Source organism: Ornithorhynchus anatinus, chromosome 3 (genome assembly GCF_004115215.2).
Source record: "Ornithorhynchus anatinus isolate Pmale09 chromosome 3, mOrnAna1.pri.v4, whole genome shotgun sequence".
NCBI lineage: Eukaryota > Metazoa > Chordata > Mammalia > Monotremata > Ornithorhynchidae > Ornithorhynchus > Ornithorhynchus anatinus.
The window spans coordinates 131684890-131703307 of record NC_041730.1 but is presented as its reverse complement, the minus strand read 5'-3'; the positions used below and the strand labels follow the sequence as shown (position 1 = coordinate 131703307).

The 18418-nt window shown below is 43.2% G+C and overlaps 1 protein-coding gene across 1 annotated transcript in view; it reads left to right on the top strand.

Moving 5' to 3' along the window:
* The window catches only part of LOC100090522 (scavenger receptor cysteine-rich domain-containing protein SCART1-like), a 61840-nt gene extending 45615 nt beyond the window's left edge, over window positions 1-16225 (top strand). The window contains 1 exon segment of the mRNA XM_039911332.1: window positions 16152-16225. Coding sequence (XP_039767266.1) covers window positions 16152-16225 — 74 coding nt within the window.
* The last annotated feature ends 2193 nt before the right edge of the window (window positions 16226-18418 follow it).

Here is an 18418-nt window from a genome sequence, read left to right as displayed (position 1 = left end):
ACTTAGATTTGTACATTTTATTCACCCCACTCTCAGTCCCACTGCATGTTTTTATCTGAAATTCACCAGACTAACTATAATTCACTTTACTGTCTGTTTCTCCCTCTAGATTGTAAGCTCCTTGTGGGCCGGGAACACGTCTACCAATTTGTCTACCCACAAAGAACTTACAGTCTAGAAGGGGTGACAGACATTATTATAAATGTAAGAATTATGGATATGTATATGTGTGACTTCCTTTTGATATTCTCTTCTCCTTTCAATTAACCAAAGGATATCAGCAATAATATCTCGCGTTCCTTGTCCTTTATGGAATTCCGCTTGAACATTGTGAAATTCAGCTTCCATGTAGGCCTCTGTTCAATGCTGTATAACTTTTAGTGATTTCTTGATTATAGTAAGGCATTTGACTGCATGGATCATGAGAAACTCTGGAGCACATTAAGGAAAAGGGGCTTGCTGGACCATTTAATTGCATTAATAACAATAATAATGATGCCACTTCTTAAGCACTTACTATGTGCAAAGCACTGTTCTAAGTGCTGGGGAGGATAGAAGGTGATCACATTGTCCCATGTGGGGCTCACAACTTTAATGCCCATTTTACAGATGAGGTTACTGAGGCACAGAGAAGTTAAGTGACTTGTCCAAAGTCACACAGCTGATCAGCGGTGGAGCCAGGCTTTGAACCCATGATCTCGAACTTCCCAGCTCATGCTCTTTCCACTGAGCCACGCTGCTTCTCTGTTAATTAATTTCATTAATATGAATCCTGTATAAAAACATAAAACAGCTTATATGTGGGGAAGAAGTGTGGCTCAGTGGAGAGAAAATGGGCCTGGGAGTCAGAGGTCATGGGTTCTAATCCCAGATGTGTGACTTTGGGCAAGTCATTTCACTTCTCTGTGCCTCGGTTACCTCATCTGGAAATGGGGATTAAGACTGTGAGCCCCATGTGGTACAACCTGATTACCTTGTATCTTCCCCAGCATTTAGAACAGGGCTTGACACATAGTAAGCACTTAACAAATGCCATCATTATTATTATTATTAAACGGGAGGCTACAATTAGAACACAATATGGAGAAATAGATTGGTTTCCCATTAGTAAGGGTGTAAGACAAGGATGTATCTTACCACCTTATTTGTTCATCTCTTACACCCAATACCTCCTGAGAGAAGCAGATTGGATGAAGACAAACTGGGAATAAAGATTGGAGGAAGGAATATAAACAACCTTCATTATGCTGATGATACAACCCTACTAGCAGAAAGTGAAAATGAATTTAAGGGCTTATTATTAACCGTTAAGGAACAGAGCAAAAAGATGGGCCTACATTTGAATGCCTAGAAAACAAAGATTTTGTCAACTGGAAGCTTTAACACACTTGTAAGGGACATAGAAAATATTGAAATAGTTGACAATTTTTATCTCTTGGGATCGATAATCAATAATAAAGGAACTAGTAGCCAAGAAATATTCTGAAGCTTAATGTTAGGAAGACTTGCTATAAAGAACCTGGAAAAAGTCATGAAATGTCCTGATGTAAGAATTGTCACAAAAATACAAACTGTCAACTCTACGGTGTTTCCAGTGACACTGTATGGATCCAAAAGCTGGACAATGAAAAAACAGGATAGAAAGAACATCAATTCCTCTGAAATGTGGTGTTGGAGAGGCTTTTGAGGATACCCTGGACTGTCCAAAATACAAACAAATGTATTTTGGAGCAAGTAAAATGAAAGTGGTCTTTGGAAGACAAAATGATGCAACTTAGATTAGCATATTTTGGACACATAATCATGAGGACTAATTCTCTGGAGAAGACGCTAATGCTAGAACAAGTCCAGGGAAAACGTGGAAGAGGCAGACTAGCAGCTAGGTGGTTAGAGACAGTAACAGTGATTACGGAAGAACTGTTAGAAAGGTTGTGGATTATGGCAGAGGACAGAATGTTCTGGTGAAGATATATCCATGGAGTTGCTATGAATTGGAAACAACTCAACAACTCAAACAGTACTTAATAATGAATATAAGTGCTGTCAGGATGAGGGTGGAGTGGATAAAGGGTACAAATTCAAATAAAAGGACCACACAGCAGACAGTAGAAGAAGAGGAACTGAGCGCTTAGCCTGGGAAGGCCTCTTCAAGGAGATGTGCCTGTCAGATATGAAGAGGGATTGCATTCCAGGCCAGAAGCAGGACATAGGTGAGGAGTCAGTGGCGAGATAGACGAGATCAAGGTACAGCTAGTAGGTGGCATTAAAGGAGTGAAGTGGGTGTGCTAGGTTGTCTTAGAAAATCAGAAAGGTGAGATAGAAGGGAGCAAGGTGATTGAGTGCTTTAAAGCCAATGGTAAGAAATTTCTGTTGATGTGAAAGTGGATGGGCAACCAATGGAGACTCCTAAGGTGTGGGGAAACATGAACTAAAAAATATTGTAGAAGATGAGCAGACAATGGAGGGAGGTATGGACTGAAGAGGAGAGAGACAGGAGGCAGGGAGGTCTACAAGGAGGCTAAAGCATTAATCAAGGCGGGACAGGATAATTCCTTGCATATACATTATAGGAGAGGAAAGGGCAGATTTTAGCGATATTGTGAAGACTGAACTGACAGTATTTAGTGATACTTTGAATATGGGTGTTCAGTGAGAGAGAGAGGAGTCAAGGATAACACCAAGACTATGAGTTTGTAAAACAGGGAAGATGGTGGTGCTGTCTAGATCCATGAGGAAGCCATGAGGAGGACAGGATGTGGGTGGGAAGATGAGGAGTTCAGTTTTGCACTTGATAAGTTTGAGGTATGGGGGCAACATCCAAAGTGAAATGTCCTGAAGGCAGGGGGAGATATGAGATTACAGAGAAGAAGAGAAATCCGGCTGGAGATTTGATTTGAGAATCATCTGCATAGTTGAAGTTGAAGCCATGGGAGCAAATGAGTTCTCTAAGGGAGTGGGTGTAGATGGAAAATGGAGGGAAATCCAGAACTGATCCTTAGGGGACTCTCACAGTTAGGGAGTTGAAGGCAAAGGAGGAGCCCACCAAAGAGATTGAGAAAGAGCAGCCAGAGAGGTAGGGGAGGTCCAGCCAAGGACAGTGTCAGTGAAGTCAGTAAATATTGAGTAATTGATTGAGCCACTGTCTAAGGGGATGGGGGAAGGAAGCAATATTTCCTTTATTTCAACTTTATGCCTCCACGTCTCATGCACTGTTCTCTCCTCTGGGGTAGAGAGAATAGGGCTGAGTCTCCTTGGTGTGGCCATGAGATATTTCAGGACATTTTGGAACAGCAGTGACAACATCCTAAGGTTATGTAAAATCCATCAATCAATCCTTCAGTTGATGGCATTAGTTAAGTGCTTACTGTGTTCACAGCACTGTATTAAGTACTTGGGAAAGTACAGTACAGTAGCATCTGCAGACCTGATCCCTGACCACATGGATCTTATAGTCCAGTAGTACATTCCAGTAGAGAAGCAGCGTGGCTTAGTGGAAAGAGCCCGGGCTTGGGAGTCAGAAGTCATGGGTTCTAATCCCTGCTCTACCACTTGTTAGCTGTGTGACTTTGGGCAAGTCACTTCACTTCTCTGTGCCTCAGTGACCTCATCTGTAAAATGGGGATGAAGACTGTGAGCCCCACATGGGATTATCTGATTACCTTGTATCTACCCCAGTGCTTAAAACAGTGCTTGGCTCATTGTAATAATAATGTTGGTATTTGTTAAGTGCTTACTATGTGCCGAGCACTGTTCTAAGCACTGGGGTAGACACAGGGCAATCAGGTTGTCCCACGTGGGGCTCACAGTCTTAATCTCCATTTTACAGATGAGGTAACTGAGGCACCGAGAAGTTAAGTGACTTGCCCAAAGTCACACAGCTGACAAGTGGCAGAGCTGGGATTCGAACCCATGACCTCCGACTCCAAAGCCCATGCTCTTCCCACTGAGCCACGCTGTTTCTCATAGTAAGCACTTAACAAATACAATCATCATCATCAACATCATCATCATCATCATAATGGTTACTGTTCCTTGAGATGCAATAAGATGTTCCAGTAGGATTTAGTGGCAGGCATTGTGACCTAGTGGAAAGAACATGGAATTGGGAGTCAAAGGACTTGGCTTTCAGTCCTGGCTCTGCTACCTGACTGCTTGGTGACTTCAGACTAGCTTTAATTGGTCTGGTCCTCAGATTCCTCAAATGTAAAATGAGGATTCAATATTTGCTCTCTCTCCCTCATAGACTATGAGTCCCATGTGGGACCGGAACTGTGCCTGATTTAATTGCTTTGAATCAACCGCAATGCTTAGCACAATGATTGTCACTTGGTAAGCCCTTAAACGGTAACTTAGTAATGACAACAATAATAATAAGGATTAATAAGCAATGTCAAGTTGATAATTATTGATAACAATATTTTCATTTGCCACCCATGAAAAATCTACCCCTGTGCTTAGCAAAGTGCTTGTCACATAGTTAAGTCCTTAATAAATACCATAATAATGAAAACAATAAGAGTAATAATAACTAATAAGTAAAATGTCATTGGGGTGATGATTAATGATTATTGATGACAATAATATTATTATTTGTCATCCATAATAAAACATCTGCAGGGTCACATTTCCTGAGCCACTGATGAGTTAATTGAGTAATGTCTGCAGAGCTCTAAGAAGCAGCATGGCCTAGTAGATAGAGCATGGGCCTGGAAGGCAGGAAGACCTGACTTCATATCTTGACCCCGCCACTGGTCTTTTGAGTGACACTGGGCAAGTTGCTTGACTTTTCTGGGTTTCCTCTGTAAAGTGGGGATAAAGACATGGGACATGGACTGAGTCCTACCTGATTAGCTTGTATCCATGCAGTTCATAGTACAGTGTCTGGTACATAGTAAGCGCTTAACAAATACTATAAAAAAAAGAGGAAATTCACAAGTTTTGTTGCCACCTGGTTGCCTCAATCTACTGTGCACATTCTTGGTTTCCGCAGTCGGAAACATGCATTCAACTCTTGTCTCTCCTCACACATACACACACAGATACACATATATGGTGATATCTGAAGCTGAGAACACCATTGGATGCTTGGTTTCAGAATGTTTCAGATAAAACCTCTGATAATTTCATAAAAGGTTATCGTCATTCCAATTGGTTCCTGCCCTAGGCTTTCACCAGTGGCCGGGTCTATATATGTTTCCCCCTGGCCCCTTTGTCTCTTCCCACCTACACTGAAGAGGGCCCTGGTTGCAGAAGAGAGACCGAGGAGGTAAGGGCAGGAGACGGCAGAGCCCGAAGAAGGGACCCATGATGTCAGCTCTCCTCATGCTGGGTCTCAGGCTTCTCCTTCTAGGTGCCTGGACCGGCCTTGTGGGTGAGTGTCTTTGCTTCACCGGTGCCAGGCCACCGGGCTCAGCTGGAGGTGGTTTCGAACCCGAGGAACTGAAGTGGGGGGATGCCAAGTAATACTAGGTTTCCTGGAGATCCAGTGGAGATGGGAAACTCGGTGACTTTCCGCCTAGTTTTGCCAAGGATTCCACATGTTGTTCCACAATTCACCCACCGAAATCCTTGGAAAGGAGCAACTTGGGATTTGGTGATGTGGAGATGTTGGGGTGGGTGGGTATTAGGGAAGTGGGGAAGGAGTAGGCGGAAGCTTAGAGTTGTTAATTTTTAAAATACAAGTGTCTTTAGAGGATTTTCCCCACAGAAATATCAGCCCAAGGAAAATCCCTCAAGGGCAATTTTAACATCAAAAAAAGCTCTGGAGACTCAGCAGGAACTCAATAAATGCCATTGATGGCTTGATTGAGTATTGATGATATTTAATGAGCACTGCTGAATGAGACAGACTCTACTTTGGTGTCTTAGCACTTGGGAAAGTACAGTAATAATAATAATAATGATGATATTTATTAAGCACTTCAAAGCAACCTGGCATAGTGGATGGAGCACAGAGCTGGGAGTCAGAAGGTCACGGGTTCTCATTTCGGATCCGCCACTTGTCTGATTTGTGACTTCGGGCAAGTCAATTCACTTCTCTGGGCCTCAGTTACCTCATCTGTAAAATGGGGATTGAGACTGTGAGCTCCATGTTGGGCAGATATTGTGTCCAATCCGATTGACTTGTATTCATTCATTCAATAGTATTTATTGAGTGCTTACTATGTGCAGAGCACTGTACTAAGCACTTGGAATGTGCAATTCGGCAAAAGATAGAGACAGTCCCTGCCCATCCACCCAGTGCTTGGAACACAGTAAGCACTTAACAAATACCACAATTATTATTATGGTTACTATTATTTCTAGGCACCAAAGGAATGTCCTAAGCTTTGGCGCAGATACAAGATAATCAGGTTGGACAGTACCTGTCTGATGTGGGGCTCATGGTCTACATAAGAAGGAAGTAAAAGGAGCAGGAAGCATGTTTCCTGCCCAAGGAGCTGATGATAGAATTGGGTGACAGTCATTGAAAATAATTGTTCATATTGGGAGTGAACAGAAGAGCATATGTATAGATGGGGACTAGAGAGACTGTGCCAGGAGGAAATAGCAGAATGAATCAGAATAAATGAATGGGAAACTGAATGTACATATATAGATTTTTGTTCAATATTTGTCCATATTTGTAGTTAGATACAAAGTAAGTGCTTAACAAGTACCATAATTACTACATATGATACTATATAATTTATTATACTATGTTATCCGTAATACACTTATATAGATGCATATATAAATATGGACAGTCATATAATAATTAAGGTACTTAAGTGCTTACTTTGTACCAAACTCTTCACTAAGAAATGGGGTAGATAGAAGATAATCAGGTCAGACACAGTCATTCATTTATTAATTCATTCAATCGTATTTACTGAGCACTTATTCTGTGCAGAACACTGTACTAAGTGCTTGGAAAGTACAATGCAGCAACAAAGAGAGACAATCTCTGCCCACACCTGGCTCACAATCTAGAATGAGGGAGACAGACATCAAAACAAGTAAACAGGCATCAATAGCATCAATATAAATAAATATAATTAGAGCTATATATAAACATCAGAACAAGTAAAACTGGAATTAATATAAATAGAATTATAGATACATCTATATATACACAAGTGCTGTGGGGCGGGGAGGGGGTGTCGGGTAAAGGGAGTGAGCCGGGGTGAGGTGGGAGGTTTGAGGAGCTGAGGAAATGGGGGGCTTAGTTTAGGAGTCTTATCCACGGTCCTTATCCCACATAGCGCTCAAGGTCTCAGTAGGAAGGAAAATGGGTATAGAATCCCCATTTTGCAGATGAGAGAACTAAGGCACAGATAAATGACTGATTTGGCCAAAGTCAAACAGTGGAGAAGTGGCGGGTCAGGATTAGAGCCCAGATCTCCCGATTCCCAGGCTCTTTCTCTTTCCACTAGGCCATGCTGATTCTCCCACTGCATAGCACTGTTCTGAGGACTTCGGAAAGTACAGTACAACAGAATTGGGATATTCATTCCCTTCCCCCATGGAGCTTCCAGTCTAGAGGGGAGACTGACAGTAAAATAAATTAGGAATAAGTACATAAGTGCTGTGGGGATGAGGGTGGGATGTTTATTGAGTACTAAAAAGTATGAATACATAAAGCTCTGATTGACAGAGCTTGAGCCTCTCCTTCTAGCTGTCTGGGCTAATCTTGTGGGTGAACATCTTTGCTTCACCAACACCAGGCTACCAAGGTCAGCTGGAGGAGGTTTCGGGCCTGTGTGACAGAAGCCATTCATTCAATCCTATTTATTCATTCAATCATATTTATTGAGTGCTTACTGTGTGCAGAGCACTGTACTAAGCTCTTGGAATGTACAATTCGGCAACAGATAGAGACAATCCCTGCCCATTAACGGGCTCACAGTCTAAATGACAGCAAAGCAAAACAGAACAAAACAAAACAAAATTCTGGTCCCCCTCAGGACCCTCTGTACTCCCATACCAGCATCCTGGGACTCATGTGTTTCTACCCCTCAGGGTCAGGAGCCTCTCTCCCACTGGAGTCCTAGCCCCTGGGCTCTGAACCTCCAGGGATATTCTTTGATTCCTTCCTTTGGCCGATGCTGTTCAGAGTCCACAGCACCAGCTCTTCCTATGTTCTGCTCTCCTAGAAGCACCACTCACTTCCCCTTGACTCAAGATGGCCAAAGGACTCCTTTTTTCCAACCTGCCCCTCTACTTCCTCCCCAATCCTTCTTTTTGAATATTTCAGCTTACTCTTCAGTGGAGGTTCATTCATTCATTCAATAGTATTTATTGAGCGCTTACTATGTGCAGAGCACTGTACTAAGCGCTTGGAATGAACAAGTCGGCAACAGATAGAGACAGTCCCTGCAGTTTGACGGGCTTACAGGTGGCACCAAAGAGCGACTCTTCTGGCTTCCTCCTCTCACTTGAGTGTGAGGGTTAGTGGATTGGGCTGTCACTCCTCACTGCAGTCCTTATTTCACTCTGTCATCCGGGTGGTGTTCTAAAACAGTTGCTGAGTTCACATCTTCCTCCTTCTCAAGAACAACCAGCGGTTGTCCACCAACCTTCACATCAAATAGAAACGGCTTGCCGTCTGTTTTAAAGCACTCAATCAGCTCTACCCCTATGACTTCAACTAATCAAATTTATTGAACGCTTACTGTGTGCAGAGCACTGTACTAAGTACTTGATAGAGTACAACATAACAATATAACAGACACATTCCCTTCCCAGAACGAGCTTACAATCTAGAGGGGGAGAAACATGAATATAAATTAATAAATTATAAATATATACATAAGTGCTGTGGGGCTGGAAGTGTGGTGAATAAAGGGAGCAAGTCAGGGCAACATAGAAGGGAGTGGGAAAGTACAAATGAGGGTTTAGTCAGGGAAGGCCTCTTGGAGGAGATGTACCTTCAATAAGTCTTTGAAAGTGGGGAGAGTCACTGTCAGATATTAAATGATAATAATAGTGATGGCATTTGTTAAGCGCTTACTATGTGCAAAGCACTATTCTAAGCACTGGGGGGGGATACAAGATGATAAGGTTGTCCCTCATGGGGCTCACAGTCATCTCCATTTTACAGATGAGGTAACTGAGGCCCAGAGAAGTTAAGTGTCTTGTCCAAGGTTACACAGCTGACAAGTGGCGGAGCCAGGATTAGAACCCATGACCTCTGACTCCCAAGCCCGGGCTCTTTCCATTGAGCACGCTGCTTCTCTAAACGGGAGAGTGGACCAGGCCAGAGGTAGAACGTGGGAGAGAGGTCGGTGGCGAGACAGAAATGACAGAGGAAAAGCGAGAAGGTTGACATTAGAGGAGCAAAGTGTGCTGTCTGGGTAGTAGATGTAGGAGAGTACCGAGGTGAGGTAGGAGGGCTTAAGGTGATGCAGTGCTTTAAAACCTGTGGTAACCAGTTTCTTTTTCACGTAGAGGTAGATGGACAACCACTGGAGCTGCTTCAGGAGTGGGAAAATATGGACTGAAGAGTTTTGTAGAAAAATGATTGGATCAGCAGAGTGAAGTGTGGATTGGAGTCAGGAGAGACAGGAGGCAGGGAGGTCAGCAAAGAGGCTGATAGAGTAATAGAGGTGGGATAGGATACATTCTTGGATTAACATGATAGCAGTTTGGATAGAGAAAAAAGGGCAGATTCTAACAATATTGTGGGTCAAATCCAAAGGATTTAGGGAGAGATTGAATATGTGGGTTGAACTTTACCTTGCTGATTTCCTACTACAATCCAGTCCACACATTTTGCTCCTCTAGTGCCAACCTACTCACCGTACCTTGATTTTGTCTATCTCGCCATTGACCCCTCTCCCAAGTCCTGCCTCTGGCCCAGAACTCCTTCTCCCTTCATATCTGACAGACCAGCACTCTCCCACCTTCAAAGCCTTATTAAAATCACATCTCCTCTAAGATGTTTTCCCTGACTAACCCTTTGCTTCCTCTACTCCATCTCCCTCCTGTGTCACCCTTGCACTTGGATTTGCGCCTCAATCACCCCACACTCAGCCCCAACCCCACACTCAGCCCCATAGCATTTATGTACAAATCCATGATTTATTTATTTCTACTGATGCCTGTCTCCCCCTCTAAGCTATAACCTCAATGTGGGCAGGGAACCTGTACTATCTCAACGACTTAATACTGTGATCTGCACAAAGTAAGTGCTCAATAAATATGGTTGATGGTTTGATTGATTGATTGATCTCCAAGAGGCCTCTCTCAATTAATTCCTCATTTCCCCTTCTCCTCCCTTCTTATTTACTGTGGCACTTGGATATTTATCCTTTAAACACTTGATATTCACCCCACTCTCAGCCTGTGGTACTTACGTATAGACACATAAGTTGATTTATTGTCTGTTCATTTATCACAACAATAGGGTGTAACCCAGGTAAAAACTTCCTTAAATGAAACTGAAGGCATAGTTTGGCTAGACATTGTCAAATGGAAATTTTTTTATGGGAGTTTTCTTAAATTTTACAACAACAAGAGCTTTAGTAGTTGCAAATTTCTCTGTGTCTTCCCTTCTGCATCACTTCTCCAATCTGCCCTCACATTGACATTGCCTAACCACTTGGGCCCTTTGATTTCCCCCCACCCCCGCCCCCTCAGGGCTTATGCACATATCCACTTGTAATTTATGACAATGTCTGTCTGCTCCTTTAGTCTTTGCATTATGGTCGATTCTTCTCCCTCATTCAAACCACATATTCAATGTCATAGAATCCTGTCAGTTCTACCTTCACAACATCTCTAGAATCTGCCCTTTTCTTTCCATATTCAACTGTTATTAAGCTGATCAAAGTACTTATCCTACCTCAACATCACTTTCTCTAATGAATTCACTACTCTCCCCTGTCAAACTTGTACCCTTCATTCATTCAATCGTATTTATTGTGCTCTTACTGTGTGCAGAGCACTGTACTAAGCTCTTTGAAAGTACAATTTGGCAATAGAGACAGTCCCTACCCAACACTGGGCTCACAGTGTAGAAGGGGGGAAACAGACAACAAACAAGTAAACAGGCATCAGTATAAATTAATATATTTATTTATTTACCACTTTAGTACTTTAGTATTTAGTACCACTAATGCACAGCCTTGGATCACCTGGACAGTCAGCTTCCTTTGCTCCTGTGCATGAACTGTAGGGCGCCAATCGTGGATATTTAGACATCAGGCCAACTTAATCCACCTCTAAATCATCCCCGAGTGTTTTAACTCTGCCCTCTCCTCTGTCTGGCAAAATTATTTCTCCAAATATTATTGACAAACAAGCCCACTGCCCTTGCCAGTTGTTCCAGAGATTTAACTTTCTCCTCAAACCCTCTGTTCTCCGGCTTCACCCATTCCTGGCCCCTAATGACATGGCTACCTACTTTATTGAGGAAATTGAAATGATCACACCTGATAGTGATCATTTATCAGGCGTGATCACCTTAAAATCTCCCCTACTCCTCTCTAGTCCTTCCCTCTGCCTGCCTCTTCTTCAACTAACCCATCCTTCCCAGCAGTGTCTCAAGAGGAGATTTTCTGCCTTCTCTCAAAATCCACTCCCTCCACCTGCACATCTGACCCTCATCCTATCGCACCTTACCAAAACACTTATCCCTCCCTTCTTCCCGCCCCAACTACCAGGTTCAACTACTGGCTCTCCAATGGCTTCTTCCCCATTGTCTACAGACATGCCCATGTTTCTCCTATCTTAAAAAAAATCCCTCCCTTGACCCCACAGCTTCCTCCAGGTATCGTTCCATCTCCCTCCTACCATTCCTTTCCAGACTCCTTGAGTGAATTGTTTACACCCTCTGTCTCAAGGTCCTCTCCTTCGATTCTCTCCTTGACCTCTTCCAATCTGGTTTCTATCCATCCCCTTCACTCCACAGAAACTGTGCTCTCAAATGTCACATATAATCTCCTACTTGCTGAATCCAATAGCTCTATTCCATTCTAGCCCTCCTGGATCTCTCAGTTGCCTTTGACAAGATCAACCCTCTGCTTCCACTGGAAACATTATCCAACCTCGACTTTACTGACACCGTCCTCTCCTGATTCTCCTCCTACCTCTCTGGCCAATGAGTCTCTTCCATGGACTCCTCCTCTGTCTCCACCCCAAAAGTGTGGGGGTCCCTCAAGGTTCAGTTCTGGGGCCCCTTCTCTTCTCCACCTACACCCACACCCTTGGAGAACTCATTCACTCCAATGGCTTCAACTACCACCTCTAGACGGATGATTCCCAAATCTACATCTCCAGCCCTGAGCTCTCTCCCTCTCTGCCGTTTCACTTTTCCTCCTGTCTTCAAGAAGCAGCCTGACTTAGTGGCAAGAGCATGGGCTTGGAAGTCAGAAGTCATGGGTTCTAATCCCAGCTCCATCATTTATCAGCTGTGACTTTGGGCAAGCCACTTAACTTCTCTGTGCCTCAGTTACCTCATCTATAAAATGGGGATTAAGATTGTGAGCCCCACAAGAGACAATTTGATTACTTTGTATCTACCCCAGCACTTAAAAGAGTGCTTGCCTCATAGTAAGTGCTTAACAAATACCATCATTATTATTTTTATTACTATTATTATTATTCAAGACAACTCTATGTGGATGTCCTGCCATCACCTAAGACTTCATGTATCTAAAGCAGAACTCCTTATCTTCTCAACCAAACCCTGTCCTTCCCCTGACTTTTCCACCACCCCATGACCCGCCCTGTCTCACAAGCCCATAACCTTGACATTATCCTTGACTCCTCTCTCTCAATCAAGCCATCAATTCACTTATTCAATTCATTACTAAATTTTGTAGTTTAGACCTTCACAGCATTGTTAAAACTGCCCTATCTTCTCCATCCAAACTGCTACATTAGTTCAAGCATTTATCTTTTCCCATCTCAATTACTTTATCAGTCTCCTTGCTGACCCCCCTGCCTTCTGTCTTTCCCCACTCCCTTTCATGCTTCACTCCGCAGCCTGGATCATTTTTCCACAAAACGTTCGGGCCATGTTTCCTCACTCCTGAAGAAGCTCCAGTGGTTGTCCATCCACCTCTGCATCAAAGAGAAACTCATTACCCTGGGCTTTAAAACACTCAATAGCCTTGGCCCCTCCTACCTCACCTTAATACTCTCCTACTACAGACCAAACTGAACATTTTGCTCCTCTGAAGCTAATCTCCTCACCGTAACTCGATCTCTTCTATCTCACTGCCAAACTCTTGCCGCGTCCTGCCTCTGGCCTGGATCACCCTCTCTCTTCTTATCTGATAGACAATGACTCTCCCCAACTTCAAAGCCTGGTTGAAGGCACATCTCCTCCAAGAGGCCTTCCCTGACTAAGCCTTCTTTTTCTTTTCTTCAACTCCCTTCTGCATCGCCCTGACTTGCTCCCTTTATTCATTCCCCATCCCAGGCCCACAGCACTTATGTATATATCTATAATGTTATGTATTTATATGAATACCAGTCTCTCCATCTAGACTGGTAGCTCTTTGTGGGTAGGAAATGTGTCTGTTCTATTGTAATCTGGTACTCTCCTAAGTGCTTAGAACAGTTCTCTGCACACAGTAAGAGTTCAATAAATATGATCGGCTGACTGATTGATTGACTTGTCCAAGGTCACACAGCTAACAAACCTAATCCTGCCTTTGCCACTTACCTATGTGACCTTGGGCATGTCACTTCACTCCTCTGCGCTTCACTTTCCTCTTCTAGGAATTAAATCCTACTTTCTCTACTTAGGCTGTGAGCCCCACATGAGACACGTTCTGTGTCCAACCTGAATATTTTATATCTACCTCAGCACGTGGTACAGTGCTTGGCACATAGTAAACACTAAACAAGTAGCATAGTTATAATAATGATTATGAGGCCACATGGCCTCTCTGGAGTAGAAGGTTTCTCATGCTGCTCTCAAAGGAAGACGAAGGCTAGGAGAAGGTTATCCATTCCTTCTCTTCTCATCCCCATTGCCTAAGCATTCCCCCTCTACTGCCATTTTGCCTGGCCATCTCTAAGGTCTCAGCCTGACTTCTGAGGAGAAAGAGAGTTTGGAATCTGGAAATCACAGACTGAGGTGGAGATTTGGGAGATGGGACCATCCTCAAGCACAGCTTTGGGTGGTCCTGTAGCTTGCTGGCTCCAGTGGCTGGTCTCAGTCCCCTAAATGAAGGTTAAGAAATTCAATTACTCACTCTCCTGAGATGATTTCGATCTGGCCTGTGGATTCTCCATGAGGAGAGGGGAATGGGTAAGGGCCCTTATGAAGTCCTTTTAGCCCAACATTCCATGGAAAAATGATTGACCTATGCTGGGCCTATGTCTCCCTGAAGGATGTGCTGAGGAAGAGGTGAAGCTGATTCAGTCTAGAAGTCACTGTTCAGGAGTCATTCTGGTTAATCATCAGGATCAGTGGGGGTTGGTGTGCAGTCATACCTGGAATATGGAAGAAGCAGCCGTGATCTGTAAGCAGCTGAACTGCGGAACAGCCATTGGGGTACCAAAGCTTTTTCCGAAGAATCAATATCCACCTGAATTGTCAACATTCCCTGGGCTGCATGGAATTTCGTGTAGAGGCAATGAATCTTCTCTCCGGCACTGTAATCAAGGGGAATGGAGTTGGAAGAACTGCTCCGATGACTGGTTTAATTCTGTCATTTGTTCAAGTAAGAATGCGCCTGTCTCAAATTTCAAGGGCAAACATACCCCCATCTGATTCAACTTCCTTGAGTGCAGAGATCATGTTTATGGACCAGATTGTGTTGTAGTCTCCAAGTTCTTGCCACAGCACTCTCAGCACACAATATGCACTCACTCAACAGATATCGCTGATTGCTTGATGGATGGATTCCCTCAAGTGGCTGCTTATAGTAAGTGGACAAAGTAAGGGCAATCATCACTGTAAACGAATTGTGGAAATTAGCTAGAACAAAAAGAGAACAAAGGGTGTGGATAAGAAGTTTTCGAGATGGAAACATGGAAATAGAGATTTGTATTAAGATTGATTTGATTTAATGAAATTATCTGGAGGGGAGAGTGCTCAGTGAAATCTCTAAATCTCTAGGTAATACAATTACATCATCATCATCATCATCATAAATTGATTGGCTGAGTAGGGACTCAATAATTCCATCATCAGGATTTGTTGAATTCCTACTTAGTCAATCAATTAATGGTATTCACTGAGTGCTTACTTTGCAAAGCTCTGTACTAAGCACTTGGGAGAGTACAATAGCATTAGTAGACACAGACTCTACTCCCAAGGATTTTATAATATACTAGGGAAGACAGACTATAAAACAAATTATTGGAAGGGGAAGCAACAGAGTTCAAGAAAATGTCCATAAGGGCTGTAAGGGTTGGTGTGGGGTGAGTATCAAAGTACTTAAGGGGTCTGGACCCACGTGCAGAGGTGATCCAGAAGGGAGAGAGAATAGGGTGAGGAGATGAGAGGTTAATCAAGGAAAGTTTCCTGGAGCAGACATGGTTTGAATAGGGTTTTGAAGATGAGGAAAGTGGTTGTCTGTCAGATAGCTGAGATCCATTACTCTGTGCAGAGCAGTTTAAAGAGTACTATAAAAGCTGAAGGCATGGGATCCAACAATCTAATCAATCAATCAATGGTATTTATTGAGCACTTATTGGTACCAAGCACTTGAGTACAACACAACAGAGTTGGTAGACACATTCCCTGAACTCAATGAACTTCTAATTTAGTGGGAACAGGCTGGTACAAATTGGAAAAGTATCACTACAAGCCCCTTATTGTTGCTGCATGAACAAAAATGTCAATCTGTCTGAAATGGAAATTGTCAATTATTTCCTCGGGAATTCTTTTTGCATCCTATACCCACTAATGGTCTCATTAGGAGGATTTTCCTCTCCAGAGTCCAGGGTGCCTATGCAAGGAAGCATGGGGCTCACAATTTAAATTTGAGTATCTTTCTGAAAATGGGGAATTACCCATGAAGGTTTTGATAGACTTCCTTTGAAAATCAAATGATTTGGTGGAATGTTCTCTCTGAATCTCAGGTCTGTGTTCTTACAGAGAGTCCCTACTCAACAGCAATGCTAGTGAAAGGAAACAGCCCCTGTGCTGGGTTTCCAGGACAAGTCATAGCCTCAAATGATTTGAGGATCACATGTGGCTTTCGGAGCCAAGAAGCCACCGTCCTTTGTGGAGAGCTTGGATGCGGTTCAGCTCTTCAACCTTCTGTTGATACTCAACTAAGAGAAGACTTGGGAAATACATCCAGGGCTGTGACCTGTCAGGGCACTGAGTCAACTGTCCTAAACTGCTTCATTCAAGAAAAACTTTTAGGTCTCTGTAATCCAGACTTGGAGACTCAAGTGATCTGTTCAGGTGAGCTTGACTATCACCTGGAAGTAGATAAACTAAACTAAGGTGAGCTAAACTAAGTAGATAAGTAGAGAAGCATCCTGGTTTAGTGGAAAGAGCATGGGCTTGGGAGCTTGAGGACATGGGTTCTAATCTCAACTCTGCCAAATGTCTGCTTTGTGACTTTGGGCTAGTCACAACTTCTCTGTGTCTCAGTTACCTCATCTGTAAAATGGGGATCAAAAGTGTGAGCCCCACATGGGACAACCTGATTACCCTGTATCTACCCTGGTGCTTAGAAGCAGCTGGCTCAGTGGAAAGAGCCTGGGCTTCGGAGTCAGAGGTCATGGGTTCGACTTCCGGCTCTGCCGCTTGTCAGCTGTGTGACTGTGGGCAAGTCACTTAACTTCTCTGGACCTCAGTTACCTCATCTGTAAAATGGGGATTAACTGTGAGCCTCACGTGGGACAACCCGATTACCCTGTATCTACCCCAGCGCTTAGTACAGTGCTCTGCACATAGTAAGCGCTTAACAAATACCAACATTAGTATTATTATTATTAGAATAGTGCTTGGCACATAGTAAGCCCTTAACAAATACCATAATAATATTAATTATTATTATTGTTAGCACACTTCCCCTCTTCAAAGCCCTACTGAAAGCTCACCTCCTCCAGGAAGCTTTACCAGAATAAGGCCCCCTTTTCCTCTGATCCTCCTCCTCTCCCCATCACCCCTACTCCCTCCCTCCGGTCTATCCCTCTCCCTGCCCCACAGCACTTGTGTATATATATGTAAATATGTATTATTCTATTCATTTTATTAATGATGTGTATATATCTATAATTCTATATATTTATATTGAAGCTATTGTTGCCTGTCCACTTGATTTGTTTTGTTTTGTTGTCTGTCTACGTCATTCTAGACTGTGAACACTTTGTTGGGTAAGGATTGACTCTATTTGTTACCGAATTGTACTTTCCAAGTGCTTAGAATAATGCTCTGCCCACAGTAAGCGCTCAATAAATATCATTGAATGAATGAATGAATATCATCATGCAGTAGGGGGGAAATCAAACAGTCAGTCGAGAATAGGAATTCTCTTCTTGGATGAGCCTGTCTAAGGGGCAAATCTTTAAGCTCATGGTGAAACATGCTCAACTGAACATCCCCACCTGTCAGTCACATAAACATTTTCATTCATTCATTCATTCATATTTTTATTATCCTCCTTTCCCCAGCCTTTCCCCAACCTCCTTTCCCCATTCACTCCACCATTCCCAGGCCTACTTTATTCAAATAATTGTTTTTACTGAACACTTTCTTTTTTTATGTGTTTTGTTAAGCACTAACTATGTGTCAAGTACTGTCCTAAACTCTGACCACAGTCCCTGTTCCACATGTGGCTAACAATCTAAATTGAAGGAAGGAGGCTTGATATTAAATCCATTTTAAAGTTGAGATAAATGAGGCACAGAAAAGTGAAGTCATTTGCCCAAGGGCAAGCATCAAACAGCTGAGCCAGAATTTTAAATCCGAGTCCTCTGACTGAGTCCGTGATTCTTTCCCTAAGCCATGCTGCTTCTGTGTACAAAGCACTGTACTAGGTGGTAGGGAGAGTATAAATGAGTAGGTAAACACAATTCCTACCTTCAAGTAGCTTCCAGTCCATTGTGATTTTCTGAATGAAGCAATCTGGCTATCATTATCTAGTCAGGAAGTGAGAGAAAGAGGCAGAGTGAATCCCTGGGACTCCCCAGTTGGAGAATGGGGCTTATTGTTGGGATTAAAATTGATATTACTAGCCTGATTATGAGCTAATATTTTCCTGGTTGAAGATGAGTTCAGGGGTCCCAAGTATAAGATGTCCTTAGGAGGAAAAGTCTGTTTCTCGATATGAATGAGGAAGACCAGGTTTTACTTTGTGTGTGGGTGCTAAAGCCGTTATGGGTCTGCTTGTTTAGGTAGGACCAGGCTGGCAAGGAGGCCTGGTGTGAACGCTGAGGGCCAGGGGTGGCTCTATGGGCATGTGGGGGCTGAGGCAGTTACTGTGTCTGCTTGCTTTGGCAGGGCACCAGGAGGTGC